The sequence below is a fragment of the Tachysurus vachellii genome, chromosome 22 (assembly GCF_030014155.1).
Source record: "Tachysurus vachellii isolate PV-2020 chromosome 22, HZAU_Pvac_v1, whole genome shotgun sequence".
Lineage (NCBI taxonomy): Eukaryota > Metazoa > Chordata > Actinopteri > Siluriformes > Bagridae > Tachysurus > Tachysurus vachellii.
In genome coordinates, this window is record NC_083481.1 from 13,210,632 (window position 1) to 13,230,784 (window position 20,153).

Below are 20,153 nucleotides of genomic sequence, written 5' to 3' on the forward strand. Positions count from 1 at the left end.
CTCCAAGCTGCGCCTGTTGGGTCCATGCATAAAGGACTCCAGAGGTGCTGTACCATGCCTGATAATGCCATTCTTTATCCTGGTCAAGGACACTGTGAAACTAAAGCCTGTCCCAGAAACATTGGACTGAACATGGAAATATAGAATTGTGGACCTTGAGGTGTAAAGGCTGCCTGCTGTGCCAGTGCATCTCCACACATGCATATGTATAATTCTAAAGTCTTTTGATAGAGGTAGATATCGAACATTATTCAAAAGTTTAATATTTAAAGACCGGAATTGGTCTTAAATACTTTTTGCATGTGTAGCTGTAGAAATGGCCTTCTAGAAAGAAGAAGTGTGTGTGTCTCTGTGTGTGTCTGTGTGTGTGTGTGTGTCCTTCACATTTCAGCTATAGTTTTCCAATATGATGAAATTGAGTCTCCTGTTTCTGCTTTCTCGCTTTGTGGTCTTTGTCAGCTTTAGGTTTGGCCTGTTTGTCGATGATTCCTATTTATTTTTCTCTCAGTATTTCAATCATTCATGTTTCATTCATGGTTTAATCATCTAAATGTATCATCTCTGGGTATTTAATTTATAATCAAGTCAGATTCATGTATGTAAGGATTTGTGTATGGAAACTGCATCATGCGAGAGGGGGGTGGGCTGTAGGGATATATGAGCATGCCGACAGCATCCCAGTTAACCGTTTTAATGATTAATCAAGCAGATTGTTAACCGTTTTTAATCTCATACCTTGGTGTCTCGGGTATGGTGCACGAAAGATGGTTTCCATAGTAACCATTTTGATTATGGAAATTGGTGGGGTAAAAGATTTGATGATAGTCTGTCAGCTTGCGTTAATTTTGCACTTAATGATACACATGCGTGCAAAGCCAAACACACACACACACACACACACACACACACACACACACACACACACACACAGTTCCTGTCCTTTTGTTCCTCTTCTCTGGTGGTTTCTTTTGCTCTGACAGCTGCTCTGTAATGGGACCTTGTCCCTTTCCACTTCTTCATTCTGATGCTCATTGGCATACTGAGAGGTGGCATGACAACACGCAGTCGCTCGTTTCCTTCCTTCACCCTCCCTCTTCTACCTCCCCCCTACCCTATTTCATTTCTCTCCATCTGTATCTTGCCATATGATCCCCAAGATGGTTTCCGATCACAAATGGCCATAATGAGGCTTTTCTTCATCAATTTGAGGACGCTCAGTTTGAGCAACACAAAGCAGACAGGTCAGTCTTAGCAAGATTGATTATTTATTTTTGCAGTTAACTTGAGCAATAAAATTTTTTCAGTTTTTCTTTTAAAATCTTCAATTTTCCAACATCCACTTTCCTTTACTCCAGCTGAAATTAAACTGCCCCAGCTTGTGTTTTTCATCAGGGGCTTAGGATTGACATGTTTGGAACTCAAATCCAATCTTTGTGAACAATAATATTGAGCACTGGATAAAATTGCAGTAAGGGCCCCGAGGCAATGCAATAGTATGAGACATGGCAGCCACGCAGGCCTAAATGCAGCCATCGGACCAAAATGAACATTTCTGAGCATAAAGCGGGTTTTACGCCATGCTGCGACAATGTTCTTTTTAAGATTATTACTCGTCACACTGTAGGAGATGATCCCGATAAAATCTTGGCTGACTATTTTATAACAGACTGAATGCCAATGTGCTGTCTGTGTCTGAATATACAATAAAGATCCTCTTATGATGGACCTGTGATTTAAATAAAATTATATTCTGCTTACATCATTGTGATTCGGGCTTTTTTTTTCTGTCCCTTATAATGATTTGTTAACCTCTCAGTATTGACACCAGATAATTTAAGCTTAATCCAATACCATTCTCATGTTTTTGTCTTTTAAATGAATGTTGTAGATGCAACCAAGCTGACACCATAATGAAAAATGCTCAGTATGTTGTGTTTACTCACAGTGTCACTATATTTTAAACCAATTGGGCATTGCATTATGACCCCCATTCACAAAATTGGGGTGAAAAAGTAGAGTTGATGAAATTGTTTCTTTAGCTATACACATCGCAGAAGCTGATCATAGATTAATACCGTTACTCTGAGAAGAGGTAAAATGCACAGACTTGTGTAAACCGGACCTGTTCGTTACTCGACTTATTTCCCCTCTCAGACTCTTGCATTTTGAACCCTATCTCTTTTGTTTCCTAAGCAAAGCAAGCCCACTTCCTCTCTCTTCTCAATGTCCTCCACTTCCTGTTTGTCAAGATGAATGAAGGCTTCCTCTGAGCTGCACCAGTGACGTAAAAACATGCACCAGCCCCCTCTCTGGAAAGACAACTGCCCCCTTTTAGGCATCCTGTTTCATTATTGTCATTATGGCCTTTGTAATGTGGACTGTAAAAGTTCAAGACACAAAAGTGGCTCAGTGTTGCACAATGCTGAGTGTTCTGTGACTCCACACATGTATGAATCTATGCATGTGTACGTATGCACATGCACAGCTGTGTTCTGACTCATTATAGATTGGTGCCACTGACGTATAAACTCGTCTCTTCAGGCATGTTATGTGTGTGTATCCTGATATTGTGCCCTGATTCCATCATGATATATATGGGTTAACACTGCTGAAAAAGTGGCTGTGATTGTCCTGTCAACCCAGAAATTATTTTAATTTGCCATAATTCAAAGAGATTCACTGATGTGCTCCAGATTCATCACGGCTGTCTTTTGAGATCCTACTAAAATTTGCAGCAGATTCCTGGCTCTAAATCAAGGAATATATATTTTTATAATATTCCCCAACATCGCTCATTTACAATGTTCCCTGATGTTTCCAGCCAAACCCACTCTCTAGAGCTGAAACCTAACTTCTCAAACTCCACTAAACTTTTCTATTCACCATCTGAAAAAAAAAAAAAAAAATGATCCGTTTTTAAGATCCCTTTCTTCCGTATCTGCATCTGTGGGACGGAGAAGGAAACGTCAGAATAGCGATCAAACACGGCAGCACCGAACATTTTTGCTGGATTCATAGAAAAGTGCCTTCACTGCATAGGTGCTGATTGTGTGTGACAGTTTGTAGGATCTGATCTGGTTCAGCTGTGATTTTTATATCAAGTATAAAAGCAGGGTTTATGAGGTCTTTAATTTGGTTGGTTCGGTCTATTATTTGGCCATTCTGGTTAAAGTGCCACAGATAACCACTCACCAGGCATTCATTCATTTTCAATAGCTGCTTTATCTTTATCAGGATCATAATGGCTCTGGAAGCTATCCCAGGAACACTAGAAGCAAGGCCTAGTTGGGTCCCCAGTTCATTGTAGGGACCACACACTTACACATTCACACCTAGCATAGCCAATTCCCCTACTGGAAGGGTTTTGGAAGGTCTGAGACATAGGGAGGACATGTGAAACACCTGACAGTTATTAACCTGAACTCAGGATTGAAGCAGGGATCCCTGTAACTGTAGAGTATCAGTGTTACCTGCTGCACCACTCGCCATTTTCCTGCTACTCCTTTAAGCCTATTGCACCAAATTTTCTGAATCTAGAACAATTGGAGATTCTTCTCATCACAGTCTCTTGCGTTTTTCTCTGTCTTGCATGGCTCCTCCCCCAGAGATTGAAACGCTGAGCCTAGGGAACATAATGTAACATGACAGATTTTAGGCGCAGTCTTCTAGGACAACCGGTGATGAAACTAGTGGAATGACAGCTGGGGAGATGAAGGTGGAGCTCAGTGGCTCAGAAAAGAAAACATCTTCAGGTTGCGGCACGGTAGGCTGATTTAGAGAGCACTTCTGTGCTATAGATAGTATAAATGACCTGTTGATAATTTGCTGAATGTGATATTTTCTCTCTAAAAGACAAGAGGGTTCATATCTTTGTAGTCCCACAATCTCTCTTAGGTCCGGAGGTGGAATTTTGTACATGGACAGCATAGGACACCAATGATTTTGAACATAGAATGTGGGTGGTATATGTAGGAACATAGTACATGGGCAGTATGTGGTACAAAACATAGTACTGAACATAGTACATGGGCAGTATGTGGTACAAAACATAATACTGAACATAGTACATGGGCAGTATGTGGTACAAAACATAGTACTGAACATAGTACATGGGCAGTATGTGGTACAAAACATAGTACTGAACATAGTACATGGGCAGTATGTGGTACAAAACACAGTACTGAACATAGTACATGGGCAGTATGTGGTACAAAACACAGTACTGAACATAGTACATGGGCAGTATGTGGTACAAAACACAGTACTGAACATAGTACATGGGCAGTATGTGGTACAAAACACAGTACTGAACATAGTACATGGGCAGTATGTGGTACAAAACACAGTACTGAACATAGTACATGGGCAGTATGTGGTACAAAACATAGTACTGAACATAGTACATGGGCAGTATGTGGTACAAAACACAGTACTGAACATAGTACATGGGCAGTATGTGGTACAAAACATAGTACTGAACATAGTACATGGGCAGTATGTGGTACAAAACACAGTACTGAACATAGTACATGGGCAGTATGTGGTACAAAACACAGTACTGAACATAGTACATGGGCAGTATGTGGTACAAAACACAGTACTGAACATAGTACATGGGCAGTATGTGGTACAAAACATAGTACTGAACATAGTACATGGGCAGTATGTGGTACAAAACATAGTACTGAACATAGTACATGGGCAGTATGTGGTACAAAACATAGTACTGAACATAGTACATGGGCAGTATGTGGTACAAAACACAGTACTGAACATACTGGTACTGAACTGATCTGGTAAAGATTTCTTTATGTAGAAATCTATATAAGCTTTTATGAAAGGGATGGCAGGGAGACTTCAAAACCGACGAGTTAGCAATTTAGTCTTATTAAAACCAAGAGAGAGGAAGAGGCAAAAGTAAACGAATGGCTGTATATAGCTGCTATAAATAACCGATTACAGGAAGTCGGTTGTCTTTCAGACATTATGCAACATAGAATGCAAGCTGCATATGACCGCAGCAAAGATTCTGAACATTTTCGTTTGGGGATAAGGTCTGGTAATCAATCATTCTGGGAAAACAACTATAAGATCTTCTCTATTCCATAAACCTGTAATCCATAAACCTGCAGCTGGACATCCATGGAGCTGGAGTCTTAAAGGCTTGATCAGCATTGACAGATCCAGGGGAAGTGGGGGAAGGTGATTTTGCTGTGAAAGCATACTTAAGGTCATGGGTCTTCACTTTCAGACAGTTCAGACAGACAAATCCATAATGTGAATGCAATGTTCATGGGAATCCTCAGGGAATGGCGCAGTGATTGGTCAGGTCAGGATCAGTCTGATTAAAACCGGAAGACATGTGCTTTCTTATATATACGAATGAGAAGAAACTGTAATTCAGATTTTGCTTCATCTTCTTGTTTCAATCTTGCAACGATGGAGAATAAAGTATTCATCAGTTCTAGATGGCTGTCCTTAGTTCTTCCATTATGGTATATTTGCCAAGTTAAAACATCACTGAAAAAATCTACTATTTAGAATAATGGGAGGAGGTCATTTAGATAAAGGAAGTATTTCACTTCACATGTTTATATGATTTTTGTTTTTCATGTGTTGTATAATACAGATTAAGAAATAAAGAGAGATTTTTCACATTATTAAGAAAACCATTCATTCATAGAAGGGGGTCTCAAGCGTCAGCATTCGGTACAGGACAGGAGTCTTCAGAACAAACGTGTTGGCTCTTCCCAACGTCTGTGTACCATTTTATATCAAGGCAGAGAAAGAAAGAGAGGCTGGTGAAGAAGTTGCTGTTAATAGCTGCTGTAAATAAGTGATTACAAGAAGTAAAAACTGCATTGTCAAACTGCAATAAAAAAGCAAGACAAAAAAAGGAGAGAATTACGTTTCTGTCCTCCCGAATCCTTTTAATGCATAATTTAATCGCTGCACAGAAATAGTTTCTGCAGTGCCTTTTAGCGTAACCATGCCTTTGGTTTCAAGTTCCTCCCACGATGACCAAAAGAGAAGTTTTCCATTTGATATTTTTAGTTTTTCGGGGATTTAGAACAGTGTTTTTACCCAAACCCAACTTCTCTGTTGGAGATTTTTAAAATTGGCTTGAGAATGATTGCCACATGGGTTTCATGACAGCATTTCTTTTGCCCTTTTTTTTTTATGAGACTGTGATATCTGTGGAAAATCTGAGCACATCTCCCCTGTGACTGTGGTGAGGTTGTATCAGACTATATCCAAGGTATTGGTGGTGTTCAGGCTCTAACTGCTGAGCACATTACTGATTTTAGTTGTCCTTTTGCTAGATGATTTCACCACAGACCTCAACTCCATTATTTTTTAAAATCTGCCAAGCAGGCATGATGGCAAAATTAGATATTGGTACTCAACAAGACCTTATGGTTTCACATGTCCCAGTTCTAGACACATACTGATTTGTGGTGACTAAACCAGACCAGAGATCATAACAGACCTGAGGTTAAATTAATTTGACTCCTATATTTAACGCTAACTAAGACTTTTCCTCCTCATCCTTCTCCAAACACTGTCTTCTTTAATGAAAGCAAATCCAACAAGTAGTCAGAATCCAACTGTGACATGCCGGCTGCTTGATTTGTTACGGCATATCAAGCTGGCTTGTCAGCCTGGCGAGTTCGTGTGTCATTTCTAGAAATTGCAGGATGTTTCAGAAAGACCTTGTGAGCATCTTCGGGCATTATGATAAGACATTGACTCATTTCCTGGTTGAGTAAATTATACAGCAAGCGGCAAATTATATGTGACAGGTGTTGACAAAGCATGCAAGCCAGCAGGCCAGCCTAGTCATTATCTCACTGCAACCGAGAAACTACGGCCTGTTTTTCTTTCGTGTGCCGACCCTTTAATATCATTACTTGACGAATGCCACCATAGTACCATAGCCAACAGGTAAAACGCTGGGTTCCTTTTAGCTGGATTTGATCTTTAAATCAATCTCTAAAACATTTGGGTCTGAATTTAGGCCAGAAACTTTTCAATAGATTTCAAGTGATGAGGCTCAACCTCTTTAACTTCATGCCAGTGTTACTCTCCCTATCTAACTTTTAATCAGCAACATTTTAGACAGACTTTCTTAATCTCAAACCACTTAATGCTGATTTAAAAAAAAAAAAAAAAAAACCTGTCAAATTGTGGTCTATAGGCCGTTTGACTGAGTTAACACTAACCGTACTGCGCAAATCCGTTCCGAAAGCATTTACTATGGCACCGTTTTTAAACTCCGAGCTGTCAAAACAGTTAGTGATTTAACTCGTGCTTATGAATTTCCCCAACAACCAAATAAATGTAACACAAATAGAAAAAAGATCAAGTTCATTAGAAGTTCGTCATTACTACATCCTTTTAACAAGAGACGATGGGGGAAAAGTGGATTCATTTTTGCCCCAGTAACCTTAAAAAAAAAAAAAAGATGCTTAAACCGATCACCATCATCATTTCCTTGATAACAGCCTAGCATAGTTTGAATTCTTAAATAAGACTCAGAGAGAGAAACAGACACAGACATACACAGAGAGACAGAGAGAGAGGTCAGAGACAGTGAAAATCCCACTTCTCTTTGGTGACACAGTGGAAATGCCACTCTCAGCTTAAAACACAATAGAGACTGAACAGCTATCTGTGCTTTCGCTTGACTCGCACACTCGGCTCTGCTGTGGCATGGAACAGCGTGATGATGGATAAAAAAGTCATCAGGTTTCTCTATAGCAAAAAATGCAAAGGTAAACCCAGATTATTGAATAAGTCTGTCTTGAATGTCAAGTGTATGTTTGAATGCGTATGTATGGAAGTCATGTCTTCATTTCTTTAACCGCTCTCTTCGAATTTGACATTTGATTACCTGCATTATTTTATTATTCTTATTTTTCAACGGAGCACATTTATTAAAATGCATCCCGGTTCACGTCGTGTTTTTTTTTTTTTTTTCTCTGAATTTCCTTAATTGTGCTGAGGAGTTAGTGAGTGTGATTTTCGGCAACATTTACAGTGTCTCCACTGGTAGTTTTTAATAGAGTCATCAGATTACAACATAGTTTCCTTTCCTAATAGCGGTGTTATGGGTGTTTTAGTCGTACAGCAACTTGAGCCGTCTACCAAGCTCTTGGGAGTTTATGAAAACTGCATAATTCAGCGTTTTAGTTGTCCGGCAGTTTGGAAGTGGAGTAAATTAATTTGAGGCCATGGTTCAGTGCTCTGTTGAGAGAACAGAACTGGGTGTGAATTGAATCTTTATAAGTTGGGATATACTTTTTCTATACTTGTTCTACACCATAGTCATGTTGAATGCACGATTCTGATTGGGCCGAAAGTGCGTTTTAAATGATTTTCTATAGCAGCGCAGATCAATCACGGATCAGTAGCTCTGGCTGCCATGTTTACATATATGCTTTTGTTACTGTATTTACAGAAGCAAATTGGACAGCATCTGTATATATAAACAGTTAAACAATAAATCTGTCCGAGGTTTTTCTTGTTTTTAGATACGAGAGTCTATAGTGTGTTGGGTTTTATAGTTTCTTTAGCATGACAACCTGCATGTTCTCTTTGATTATGGTTTTAGCGCCAGAGTGACGTTATTGGGCGATAATAAAGACTATAGCTGCTTAGACAAAACAGTGAGTTTGAGTTTAGTTGTTAGTATGTATGAAACTGAAACTTGTGTTTGTTAATGAATAAACAACTGTTCATCCACCTGTACACTGCTCATGATTAAACACTTGTATGGTTACGGTTGCAACTTTAATGGAAACGTATAATTTACGTTTAATATAATAATAATCTTTTTTGTGTTTAACAGCCAACACTACATTCCAGGGTGGGTTAAGTGATGAAATGTTGATGAAGAGATGAGATAAAGTCCTTTAGTTCTTTCTGAATGTTGTCACAACCTGAATGTTAACTCTGTATAGCTGACGAGGCTGCTGCTGAACTGCAGCTTGATTATGATAATACGTTAAATCCCGGTGCATGACATGTCAGAACTTGAAGAAATGCCACAAAGGAATTAAGTGTAATACTCTTTTTCCTTCTTTGGCAGAGATCCGGGCTCAGCTGATAGAACAGCTCAAATGTTTGGACCAGCAGTGCGAGCTCCGGGTGCAGCTCCTTCAGGACCTGCAGGACTTCTTCCGCAAGAAGGCCGAGATCGAAATGGACTACTCGCGCAATCTGGAGAAGCTGGCTGAGAGGTTCCTGGCCAAGACGCGCAGCACCAAGGACCACCAGTTCAAGTAAGAACCCATTTAGAGAGCTCTGCTTCCAGGTGCTGTCTCCTTTACATCTCCTTCAAACCTGAGTAACTCTAATTATTACTCAGAAATAAATAGACGAGTCTAAGAGTTTGTAGACACCTGACCAGTCACTCCCATATGTTCTTGTTGAACATCCCATCTCAGATTTATTCTCCCTTTGCCATTATATGAAGCTTCACTCTTTAGGGAATGCTGTCCGCTAGATTTGGGAGTATGTCTGTGTGGATTTGTGCTTATTCAGCTACAAGAGTTGGGCTAAGATGGAGTTTGTGTTCCTGTTCATCCCAAGGTGTTCAGTGGGGCTGAGGTCAAGGCTCTGCAGGACACTCAAGTTCTTCCGATACAACCATGCTTTTATGAAACTGATTTTGTGCACAGGGACAAGATCCTTCTAGAAATGACACAAGGTGCATCCTTCAGAATCCCTGAAAAAGCTACTTTGGCTGACTACGGCTAATGATAAGTCAGTCCTGCCAGTGCTAGCTACATTTTTCACCCGCTGACCTTGATTTATGAGATCTGGTAATGTCGAAAAGACCATTGTTGCAATAAAAACCTGAAAATCAATACACTGTACAGCCCAAAATGCTTCAAGCAAGTTGATCTTGTTGGCAAGAAATTACAAAAGAACCCACAGTCAACTGTCTTTTGCAAGTGAGAGCTTTTCCACCCTTTTATGAAAGGTCTACTTTTGAGTAAAAGAAAAGGATGTGGGGAGTAATGAACAGGAGTACACCTCCTTTTTTGTTGTTTTTGTCTTTTTACATTCATAACAGATGACATTACTTGTTACACGCTGCTTTTCCTGTAAGTAGGTGTGACTGGATTTTAACCACAGACCTGACTCTTTTTGTTTTAGCAAAGGGGGGCATTCCAGGTCCTGACAGTTTTGCCTCTGGCAGATTACAGACAGATGATATTAAATGGATCATACTTTCTGTTCTCTTTTCTGTGTTTTCTGTATTTCACTTCTTTCTTTCTTACCCCTGCTCCTCGTTTTCACCATATGCTGTTGTCTGTTTTGTATTTTTGTCTGTAGACTCTCGCTGTGTAGTGCTCCACAAGCTTTTCCTCACATGCCCACTGAAAAACGGTCAAAAAAAGACTGCTTTTGGTTCGGTCGGGGACTCGAACAAATCACATCTCTGTTGTAAAATCCCTGCAAAATAGCACATGTAAAGACTCTGCATGTATCAGAAGTTCTCCGTTGCTACTCCACTTTAGTTCAGTTCATGGAATTTCCCTTCTCTCATCCCTTTCGCTTTTTATTTCTCACAATATGGTTAGTCGAATTCTCCTTTTTTCCCCTCTCGTATTCTTCTTTTATTTCTTCCCGGTCTTCATGGAAACTCCACAAAGGCTCTTTGCCAAGAGCATGCTGATCCCTCTGACCCACATTAAGTGTGAAATTCTGCTGTGTTCTTGCCGTATCCCTCGAACCCCTTTCTCCTCACACATACAGAACCGCAGGAATCCAGCTCCAACATCTGCCGGCGTTCACAGTGAAAGCAGCATCTGCTAAGAGCATGGTGCCATGAAGGAATGTGAGGCATTTTCCAGGCTTGCTGTCAGTCAGGAGGCCTTAGGCCCCCTTGCAGGAAGGATTCTGGGTAGAGGGTGATGATTCTCCAGAGATCTCTGGCATGTGCTGAAGGGCCAAACGGTCGGCCTGCACACAGAGCAGCTGGGCAGAACAAGGCTTAACTGCACTGTGTGAAGAATGTCTACAAAGTATATGTGTGTGTGTTGGTCAGAGAGGTGGTAGAGGCCTGGGATCAGGCAGCATTGATGACATTTTGTGTATTAAGACATGCAACAGCTTCTCATTTACCATGCTCTCTTACAATACGTATGCACCACTGTGGAGTGTGAAACGACAAAGGAATTCAATGGTGAACATTGCGTACAGCAAAACAGGCGCAAGTACTGTTTTTTTTTTTTTGTCTCTGGTAAAAAAGAGTTAATGTAGCACGTTATAAAGTGACTGAGCTGTGGCAAGGCACGGACAGAAGAGTTTTTACACTGTAAATATACAGGTTTGCTAGAGATTTACCAAATTTCCAGCCCAAATTCATCCCAAACAACCCGACGCTAGTTTAAAAAAAGATTCCCGTTAGACACATCAGTCATCATTTTCTTAGCCATTGTGCGTAATTGTTATTACAACATTTGTTGAACAGCTCTGCCTCTATGGATAGCTGCAACTCAAAACCTTTTCTTGTCAAAAGGCAAGTCGGTGGTAAGGGGTAGAGGGTTTTGAACACTGGGAAATTACAGAGGGGGGGGGGGGGCTCATAGTGTAACACAAATCTACTTGAAATCTGCTTGTGTCTTGTTTCCTGATTTGTTCACTCATTTTACTGCTTTCCTTTTAAAGTTTTAACAGCAGTTTTCTAAGATCTTCTTTTTGTATGAATATGTAAAATTTGAAGAAAATTTGAAAGTTACCAAATTTCTCCTCCAGTCAATTCCTCCCATGTACATCTTAATTACACCCTACAGATGCCTTTAGGGACAGAAAGACGGTTAGGAAAGAGAAAGGCGGGAGAGCGAAGGCTCCATTTCAGTGAATGTGATCGGCCTTGTGAAACTAGCACAAAGAGGAAGAGCTTCTAAGACGATCATCAAGTGAGGAGTGATGTGTGTCACATGGTCATTAGCCCTGTTTAACGATCCTAGTCATCGCTGCAGGGCTGATGTCAAACTATTCCAGTGCTTAGAGTGACTTGTGATATGAAGATAAACTGTGTGTTTTTTGGTGTTAGTGTTGGGTGAATGTTAGCTGCTAGCACAGTAAATGTTAATGCAGCACGTTGAGTAATTAGAGCTTTAAATACAACAGAATTTCTAACACGAAGGAATAATCTTCATAGTCGATTATTCGTCCACGTGATTTTTTTAAATAAATAACTGGACATTATAATAAATAGTGTTAGCAATCTGACACATTTACACCAAACACTACATAGCAAGACTATAGCAAGACATAGCAAGATGTTTACACAAACAATGTTGTATCTGTAGCTGGATAGAAATGATGGTTATTATTATTATTATGAAGCCTATAATACATGCCTCTTGTTATTTAATTCAATTTTTATATTGTAGAATTTGCTCCATATAAACCAGTACAGTGAAAAAGGGAGTGTAGATCTAGGGAACATTTGATGTGGATCGTTCTGGCCAACTTTTGGATTTTCCCATCCCTGCTCTTTGAGGTTTTCAACATTCCTAGCCCTGCTTATTGATGTTATTGATATTCCCACTCCTGTTTCTGAGGTTTATTGATATTCTCAGCCCTGATTTTCGCAGGTTTTTGCTCATCTCACCCCTGTTTATGGAGATTTTTGAGATTCCCTGCGCTGCATGATTTCATGTGTTTCCTGGCTCACAGTTAGAGGAAGACATGAGCAGTACTACTATACTAAAAGGTTTAACAATAGTGGCTCATAGCACCGCTTTACTCTTTCTGCTACATCCGATGTAAGCCTGTAATTTTATTTATTTATTTATTTATTTATTTTTTGGTTCAAGGCTGTGTATCAGTGAAATTGTCATAAAACATAAAATTGTCAATAAACATTCGCCTCAGCAGCCATGGACATGCACTTGTTTTTCCAGAGCAATTTTTTTTGCGGTATTTATCCACTTGTCATTACAGTTTAAATCGAAGAGACTTTTTTGTGTTTGTGTGTCTGGTTTCCTGGCTGTGTGTGTGTGTGTGTAAAAGGGTAGCTGGAGTTTCATTTCCTATCTCCTCTGACGTGTATGACTGATGACTACTCGGCGACATGCCCAGCTGGAAGCCAGGGCCTCATAAAGTCCATTCTCACCAGTGTGTTGAATTCTCGGCACCACTTATCATGTATATAACAAACAAGTGACTTTCAGGAGAAGAGTTACATGCTATATTTTATGTTTTAGGAAATTCTGTGGGCTGCCATGATTTAGAACCTACTCTTGACATTTTCTCTTGACTTTTCATCTGCCATTTTTTTTTCCAAAGTGTGTAATCTCTAGTGTAAGGATCAACTTTGTGTCTTGTTTTTTTTTTTTTTTTTTTTTTTAAAGTAAAATAAATATGTCCTCTAAACCAAAGTTTTTTGTCGCTTTGAAAAATTCATATAGGTATCATGTATGATATGATATTTTGGCCTTATAATACAGTGCTGTTAAATCCTTTCTTCCGATTGGTCAGATTTGAACTCCATCAGCTCTGACAGCATTTTCATTAATGTGATTGCTCTAATACATTTCCATTATAACAGCTTACACAGAGACCTGTATGGAGAACATAAACTCTTGTAGAAAAGTGTGGAATTGTTTATATGGTTTTGGCATTCATTTAGAAGCTTTTTTAGCATTTTATGAAGGAGTCTCCAGTGTCAGTTCTTAGTAAAGGCCAGAGCTTTAAACATTTCTGAAGCAGACAATTCTTAAGGACTGGAGACTTTGCACTTGGTTTCTCTGTAACACGATCGTAGAGGTGAGAGAACGACTATTCACGGCTGTTATAACGTCAGAGTTAACAGGAACTAGATAGTTTTGCAGACGTTGCCTAAAACGTACGATTTGCATTAGTACAAAAGGAATTAAAGTGAAACACTGAGTCGTTTTTTCCAACAGCGTCTTTGCATTATAGACAAAGTGCTAAATATGTTAAGAATACAGATGCAATAAAAGACAAAGAAAGGCCTGTTGAAGGACCAAAATAAAAAATGAGAAGCTCTTTGTATTGAAAGTGAAATAAAAAAGTTTCTTTAAAGAAAGCTTAAACATATCAACAAGTCATTTTGATCCAGACAAAGGTTTGTATCCTCCATTTGGCACTGGGCATGAAGTGAATTTAGACAGATCCACTCCGGATGAGTTGCTGCACTTTTATGTACAGATGAAACTGTCAGGTTTGTGTATTTTAGTTATGTACACACACATTTATGAAACCAAGGCATTTCATATGAGTGGGTTTTGACTATAGAAATATTCATTCATTCATTCATTCATTCATTCATTCATCTTCTACCGCTTATCCGAACTACCTCGGGTCACGGGGAGCCTGTGCCTATCTCGGGCGTCATTGGGCATCAAGGCAGGATACACCCTGGACGGAGTGCCAACCCATCGCAGGGCACACACACACACACACTCATTCACTCACGCAATCACACACTAGGGACAATTTTCCAGAGATGCCAATCAACCTACCATGCATGTCTTTGGACCAGGGGAGGAAACCGGAGTACCCGGAGGAAACCCCCGAGGCACGGGGAGAACATGCAAACTCCACACACACAAGGTGGAGGCGGGAATCGAACCCCGACCCTGGAGGTGTGAGGCGAACGTGCTAACCACTAAGCCACCGTGCCCCCCACTATAGAAATATATTTAAATAAAATATTAAGCTAGCCAGAATAACTGTGTAAATTAAGAGATTGCGCGTCCAGTCGTTCGGATGTTGCCAAAGACACTGTACTTTCTCTGTGATGTGCTTGATTCATCTTTATTTTCTTGTGTTTCTGTTAGCTCAGACGTGAGTCAAAACAACTTCCACTTTTTCCTCAAGGAAAGAATTATTTATTTATTTATTTATTTATTTTGCTGTTTACTCGTCTCAAAAACCGCTGCCTTTTATGGAGCTTTGTGGGCGTTGACAAATGCAAATCAGTTGTTCCATCTATAACCCTAACCCTTGGAACACGTTTCTGAAATTTTTGAATGAAAAATATTAATAAAAAAAATAATAAATTAGGTTAAAGCTGGTTAAGTGGATCAGCCAGCATTCCAGTCCATAGTTGGTCGATACCAGTAAGCTGTTACTATTAAAATGTTAACGTATTAGAATTGTGGAAATTTAAACCTTGTAGTCAGGAACTACTTGTAGCTGTGTTGTTCTGGAGTGTCTGTAGCTAACTGAGCCGAGAGTGTGTTGATTTGTATAGTGTGGGTACAGCACAAAGGACAGAAAATTTGATCAATGAGAGACTCAATGACCAGCTCTGTTGACGTCTCTGTCACTGTACGCCACATTCATTTCACTCTTGTACATTCCGTCTGGCTATGCATCAGGAATTTGCTTCCTGACAGTTATCTGAGCGTTTGGGATTCCTTCGCTCTTCTTATCCATTGAGCCAAAAGTCCTGTCATGCCAACGTGTCATGACTCGGGCGTATGTTGCCATGGGAACCCTCGCCCACTTTGTGATCTTTGCTGAAAGACACGTTCTGTCTCACATGACCCTGCTGTTAATTGGGTGACTCCTCCATTCATGTATTTTTTTTTTTTTTTTTTTTGGGTGGCCTTCTCCAAATGATCCCGAGCTACTTGTCATGAACCAGTGTAATCTCATAAAGATCTGCCTTCTTGAGCTGTTGAGGATGTCCATAGTTGTGAGAGTGCTGCGTCTGTGCATTTCTTTGTTAGATATCCACCGTGGGTTTCTGTGCTATAGAACATCTTTACAACTCTTCCTTAGGTCTTACTCGTATGTTCGATTTCCTCGTATTGTGCAACACCCGTACTGTGTGAGCTGCACAGCTAGAGTGCATGTTCGGACAAGTCTTTCTGTGCCCTACAAAGAGCTCTGTGGTACTGTTTCTGCCATGCATATCCAGACAGGATGGATTTTTACACTGGTGTGTGGGTGTGTTTACGTAGTTTGGACTGAAGTGGATCTTCAAGTGCAACATAAAGAAAAAAGAAAGTCTTAAGAAAGAGCTTGCTGAACTAAACTGTACAAACAGATCAGAAAGTGGAAATGGTGGAATTTCCAAGCAATGTTGAAAGAATCTAAAAAAAAATTGTTTTTTTTTTTTGTTTTTTTTTAGCGCATCAGTAAAAGTCGTGTTTGTAGTGTTTGACTAATTAAAATCTACACAAAATGCCTTATAGTATAAATTTGAAGGGATAATTTATTTATTTATTTACGTATTTATTTTTAGCATTTAATCCTTTTTCACCATACCCACATATTCATAGAAACACAGAATATTTGTGGCATTTTTTTCCCCCCAGAAATTTGTGTAATATTTTATTTTATTTTATTTTATTTTATTTATTTATTTTATTTTATTTTATTTATTTATTTATTTATTATCATCCAGTTCATGGTATACAAATATTTTTTTAAACCTTTTTAAACACACACGATATTGCACACCATACAGATTTAAAGTCTTGATTACTTGCTAATATTATATTATGCCTATAGTTTAGCACATCCTGAATATTTCTCCAGGACATTATCATTTCAAAAGCATATAGGAAGAGAGTTTTATTCAGTAACATACAAATTTATGCTTCTAGAAATAACCAGCATGTAAGATAAGCAACATTGAAATATTGTGTTTGGTATCATTTATTAAGTTGAAAATAAAAATACAGTCTGATAGTAATCCAGCTTTATTTTTATGTCCCTGATTACAGTTAACATAAGGGTTTTTCAAGCACAGCAGGTAACACTGATTCGATCCAGAGCTTGGATTTTCCATCTGTGTGGCTTTCCTTCAGGTTCTCTGCTTTCCTCCTGCTCCTCAAAAGGTGCTGTTGGGTAGATCGAACATGTGATCTTGCCAGACTTGATCTGTGTAGAATGTGCAAAATTTGAAGTTACACGTGAGGTTTGGCATTGGATGCAAAGATCAGTGTCTAATCGGGCTCAATCATCAGCCTGTTGGAAATGTTTAGGAGCCTTCGTTTTGTCATTTTTGCACTCTGGGCCATGAGACATGTCACTGTTTCTTGGAAGCTTTAAAAAAAACAACACAAATGCGTCGGATGAGATTTATTCATGTCCTCTTAATCCTCTGTACAAAAGCCTCTACTCAGAGGTCTGAGTCATAATTCTCATAACTCCGATGTTCCTATTTCTTCAGAGCTGTGAGACAAGTGGGCAGAGGAAGGATGAAGAATGTGTAACACTCTTTTTCCAGCTTTTATTCAAAAGTTAAATCACCTTGCTTGTTTAGCACTGCATTAAAAGCTCAGAGCTGCTTGTTTGGACCAATGATGTTTGTAGAATCTTTGGCTCTTTCAGGTGCTGCATGGTGGAATTAACAGCAGCGACTGAGGCCATGTGTGAACTTGAGTTTTGTAAACATACAGGCTGTAAGATATTAACAGAATGTTCCATGGTCCCTCGCCGTTACACGCCATTTCAGAGCCAGGGTGCTGAACAGGGTGAACCTATAAAAGGTGCTTCTAGAGAACTTTGTGTTGTGAGTTTTTGGTTGCAATCTATCTTTCTAAAATGCGGACGAGGGACTGTCATTTGTTTAATTGTGTATCTGTGTTTGGAGCACAGATACACAATTACAGCACTAGTACAATAAGAAGCAAATACCTCAGGTTACTGTTTGTTCTTTATAGAGTTCTGCATGTTCTTCCATGGTCCTCTGGGTTCTCTGGTTTCCATCCACACCCCAAACATTAACGGCTTGGTTTTTAAATTGCCTCTAGGTGTAAATGAATGTTGTGTCGCATGGTGTTTTGCAGTGAACTGGTGTTTTATTCTTGGTGGATTTTCTCTTCCTGCCCTGTATCATAGCAGTTTAGGCTTCTGATCAGAATAAAGTTGTTAATGAAGACAAAATGAAATTGATCAATTAATTATTCAAAGCTTTCCTGTTTGCTTCTGAATCCTGATCCCTAAAAACTTCTGGTTCTGTTCTTAAAATAATGCAGTAACCTACATTTGGTATGGTAGCTTTATGCCATTTGAGCCGCTCCAATCCAGGACGAATGCAGTACAGCAAAGGCTGTTGATGTCCTTGTTGTGTGTGTCAACTTGTGATGACACGTTTTTTTTTTTTGCTTTGTTTTTTTTTTTTTTTGCCATTCTAATGTGTCTATAAACATTTATACAGTTAGGTGTGCAGGGCAGTGGTCCAAGTATGCAAGTCAGGACAATTAAACAAATTATCCAGAAATTGCTTATCAAGTGTGTTTTGAAAACACTTTTCTCATCACCTTTCTCTTTATGGACCAATGAAGACCCGTTGACATGATTGGTACTTCCAGAGTAGCGATTATTTTGGTGTACAGACAAATGCTTAAATAAAATGACTTTTAAAGAGTTTTGTGATGGTCCATTACTTACCTTTGTGTCTTGTTGTTTATGTTTTCAGGAAGGAGCAGAATGTGTTGTCTCCGGTGAACTGCTGGAACCTGCTGCTGACTCAGGTGAAGCGTGAGAGTCGTGACCATGCCACCCTCAGCGATCTCTACCTCAATAACATCATACCACGCTTTGCCCAGATCAGCGAGGATTCCGGACGCCTCTTTAAGAAGGTTTATTTCTTCCTTTTGTTCTTTTGTTCTTTCCTCCATTCGTTCTTTCTTTCTTTCTTTCTTTCTTTCTTTCTTCCTTAGCTCAAAGGAGATTTGCTCTGTAGTGTCACACTTGAGCTGCCCAGCATTCATTTTTTACGATCTCTTCATACTATCTATCCCCTCTAGTGGTCAGTGCATAGAATCCCCCCAATCATTTCCACCCGCTTGTTTATTGACCGTGCCGGTACTCTGCGGTCTTCATGTCTGTCAAGCAAATACAGGCCCTGATTTTAGGATAAAACAAATAACATTGCTGTGGTAAAGGTATTGGGGGCACGGTGGCTTAGTGGTTAGCACGTTCGCCTCACACCTCCAGGGTCGGGGTTCGATTCCCGCCTCCACCTTGTGTGTGTGGAGTTTGCATGTTCTCCCCGTGCCTCGGGGGTTTCCTCCGGGTACTCCGGTTTCCTCCCCCGGTCCAAAGACATGCATGGTAGGTTGATTGGCATCTCTGGAAAATTGTCCCTAGTGTGTGATTGCGTGAGTGAATGAGAGTGTGTGTGTGCCCTGCGATGGGTTGGCACTCCATCCAGGGTGTATCCTGCCTTGATGCCCAATGACGCCTGAGATAGGTACAGGCTCCCCGTGACCCGAGGTAGTTCGGATAAGCGGTAGAAAATGAATGAATGAATGAATGGTAAAGGTATCATAAATGTTAACGGTTACTCATTACAATAGTGTTTATTGGCTTGCTTGTTACTAACATCAGCTCCCACATTATTCTATATGAAATGACATTAGTCCAATTTCCAGTAGGCCATTTCATAGTTAAGTGGAATTATGCCTGAATGTCTACATGCTAGTATGAGACGTCTGCTTTATGTAATTAGTTGGATGCTGGTGGAATACCCGTTATTTTTTTCCCATAGACTTTTTTCTTGAGATGATATCTTTGTTGAACTATGTTGTTGATCGCTTACCTTCTGTACCTGCTCAAGAGAGCCCGATGCATTCTTTTCAGTCATCTGCAAAGCCCCAGATAGTGCTTTAATCATATCATTGCATGTCCACATAAGAGCAAGGCTAATTTGGGTCACGGAACCCGAAAATTCCAAGCGCAAATCTGGCCTCCTCTTTAAAAGCAGACATGAGAAGAGCAAGAGCTTCTGGTCATCAAGTTCTACTCCAGTGGCTCAAGAGCTCGATGTGTTGTTTTGTAGATTATTCCTATTTTAAGGCCTCTGTTTTCATTGTGTTTCACAGTTCCTGTGGTAGCCTCGTTGTCTAAGGAAAGCAGGACAGGTGGACGTGCTCCACTTTTTGTTTTTGTCTTCTTGTGCCTTGGGGAGTCCCCAGGTGCCCCAATCAGCACCTCTTTCTATTTCTCCCTCTTTTCTGTTTCCACTGTCTCATCTCATCACTATTCCTTTCATTGCTCCAACACTCTTTCCCTTCTTTCCTCCAGAGCGCAGTCCTTCAAAAAACGATGGCTCTTTAATTGAATGCTCCTGGCTAGTATGTCTCCGGAGACTCGCCATTCCTGGTTCCTGCTGATATCTGCATTATAGGTTGTAGCTCTAT

At 39.9% G+C, this 20,153-nt stretch overlaps 1 protein-coding gene across 3 annotated transcripts in view; it reads left to right on the forward strand.

The window, feature by feature from the left end:
- srgap2 (SLIT-ROBO Rho GTPase activating protein 2) overlaps window positions 1–20,153 on the forward strand; it is a 91,097-nt gene that overhangs the window by 34,189 nt on the left and 36,755 nt on the right. For 2 of the 3 annotated variants that reach the window (XM_060857785.1, XM_060857786.1), the window contains exons 3-4: window positions 9,092–9,284; window positions 18,428–18,590. In XM_060857785.1, the coding sequence (XP_060713768.1) occupies window positions 9,092–9,284; window positions 18,428–18,590 (356 nt within the window). Of the gene's footprint in view, window positions 1–7,664; window positions 7,776–9,091; window positions 9,285–18,427; window positions 18,591–20,153 lie in introns of those variants that run through there. The other variant, XM_060857787.1, reaches the window with a different exon arrangement.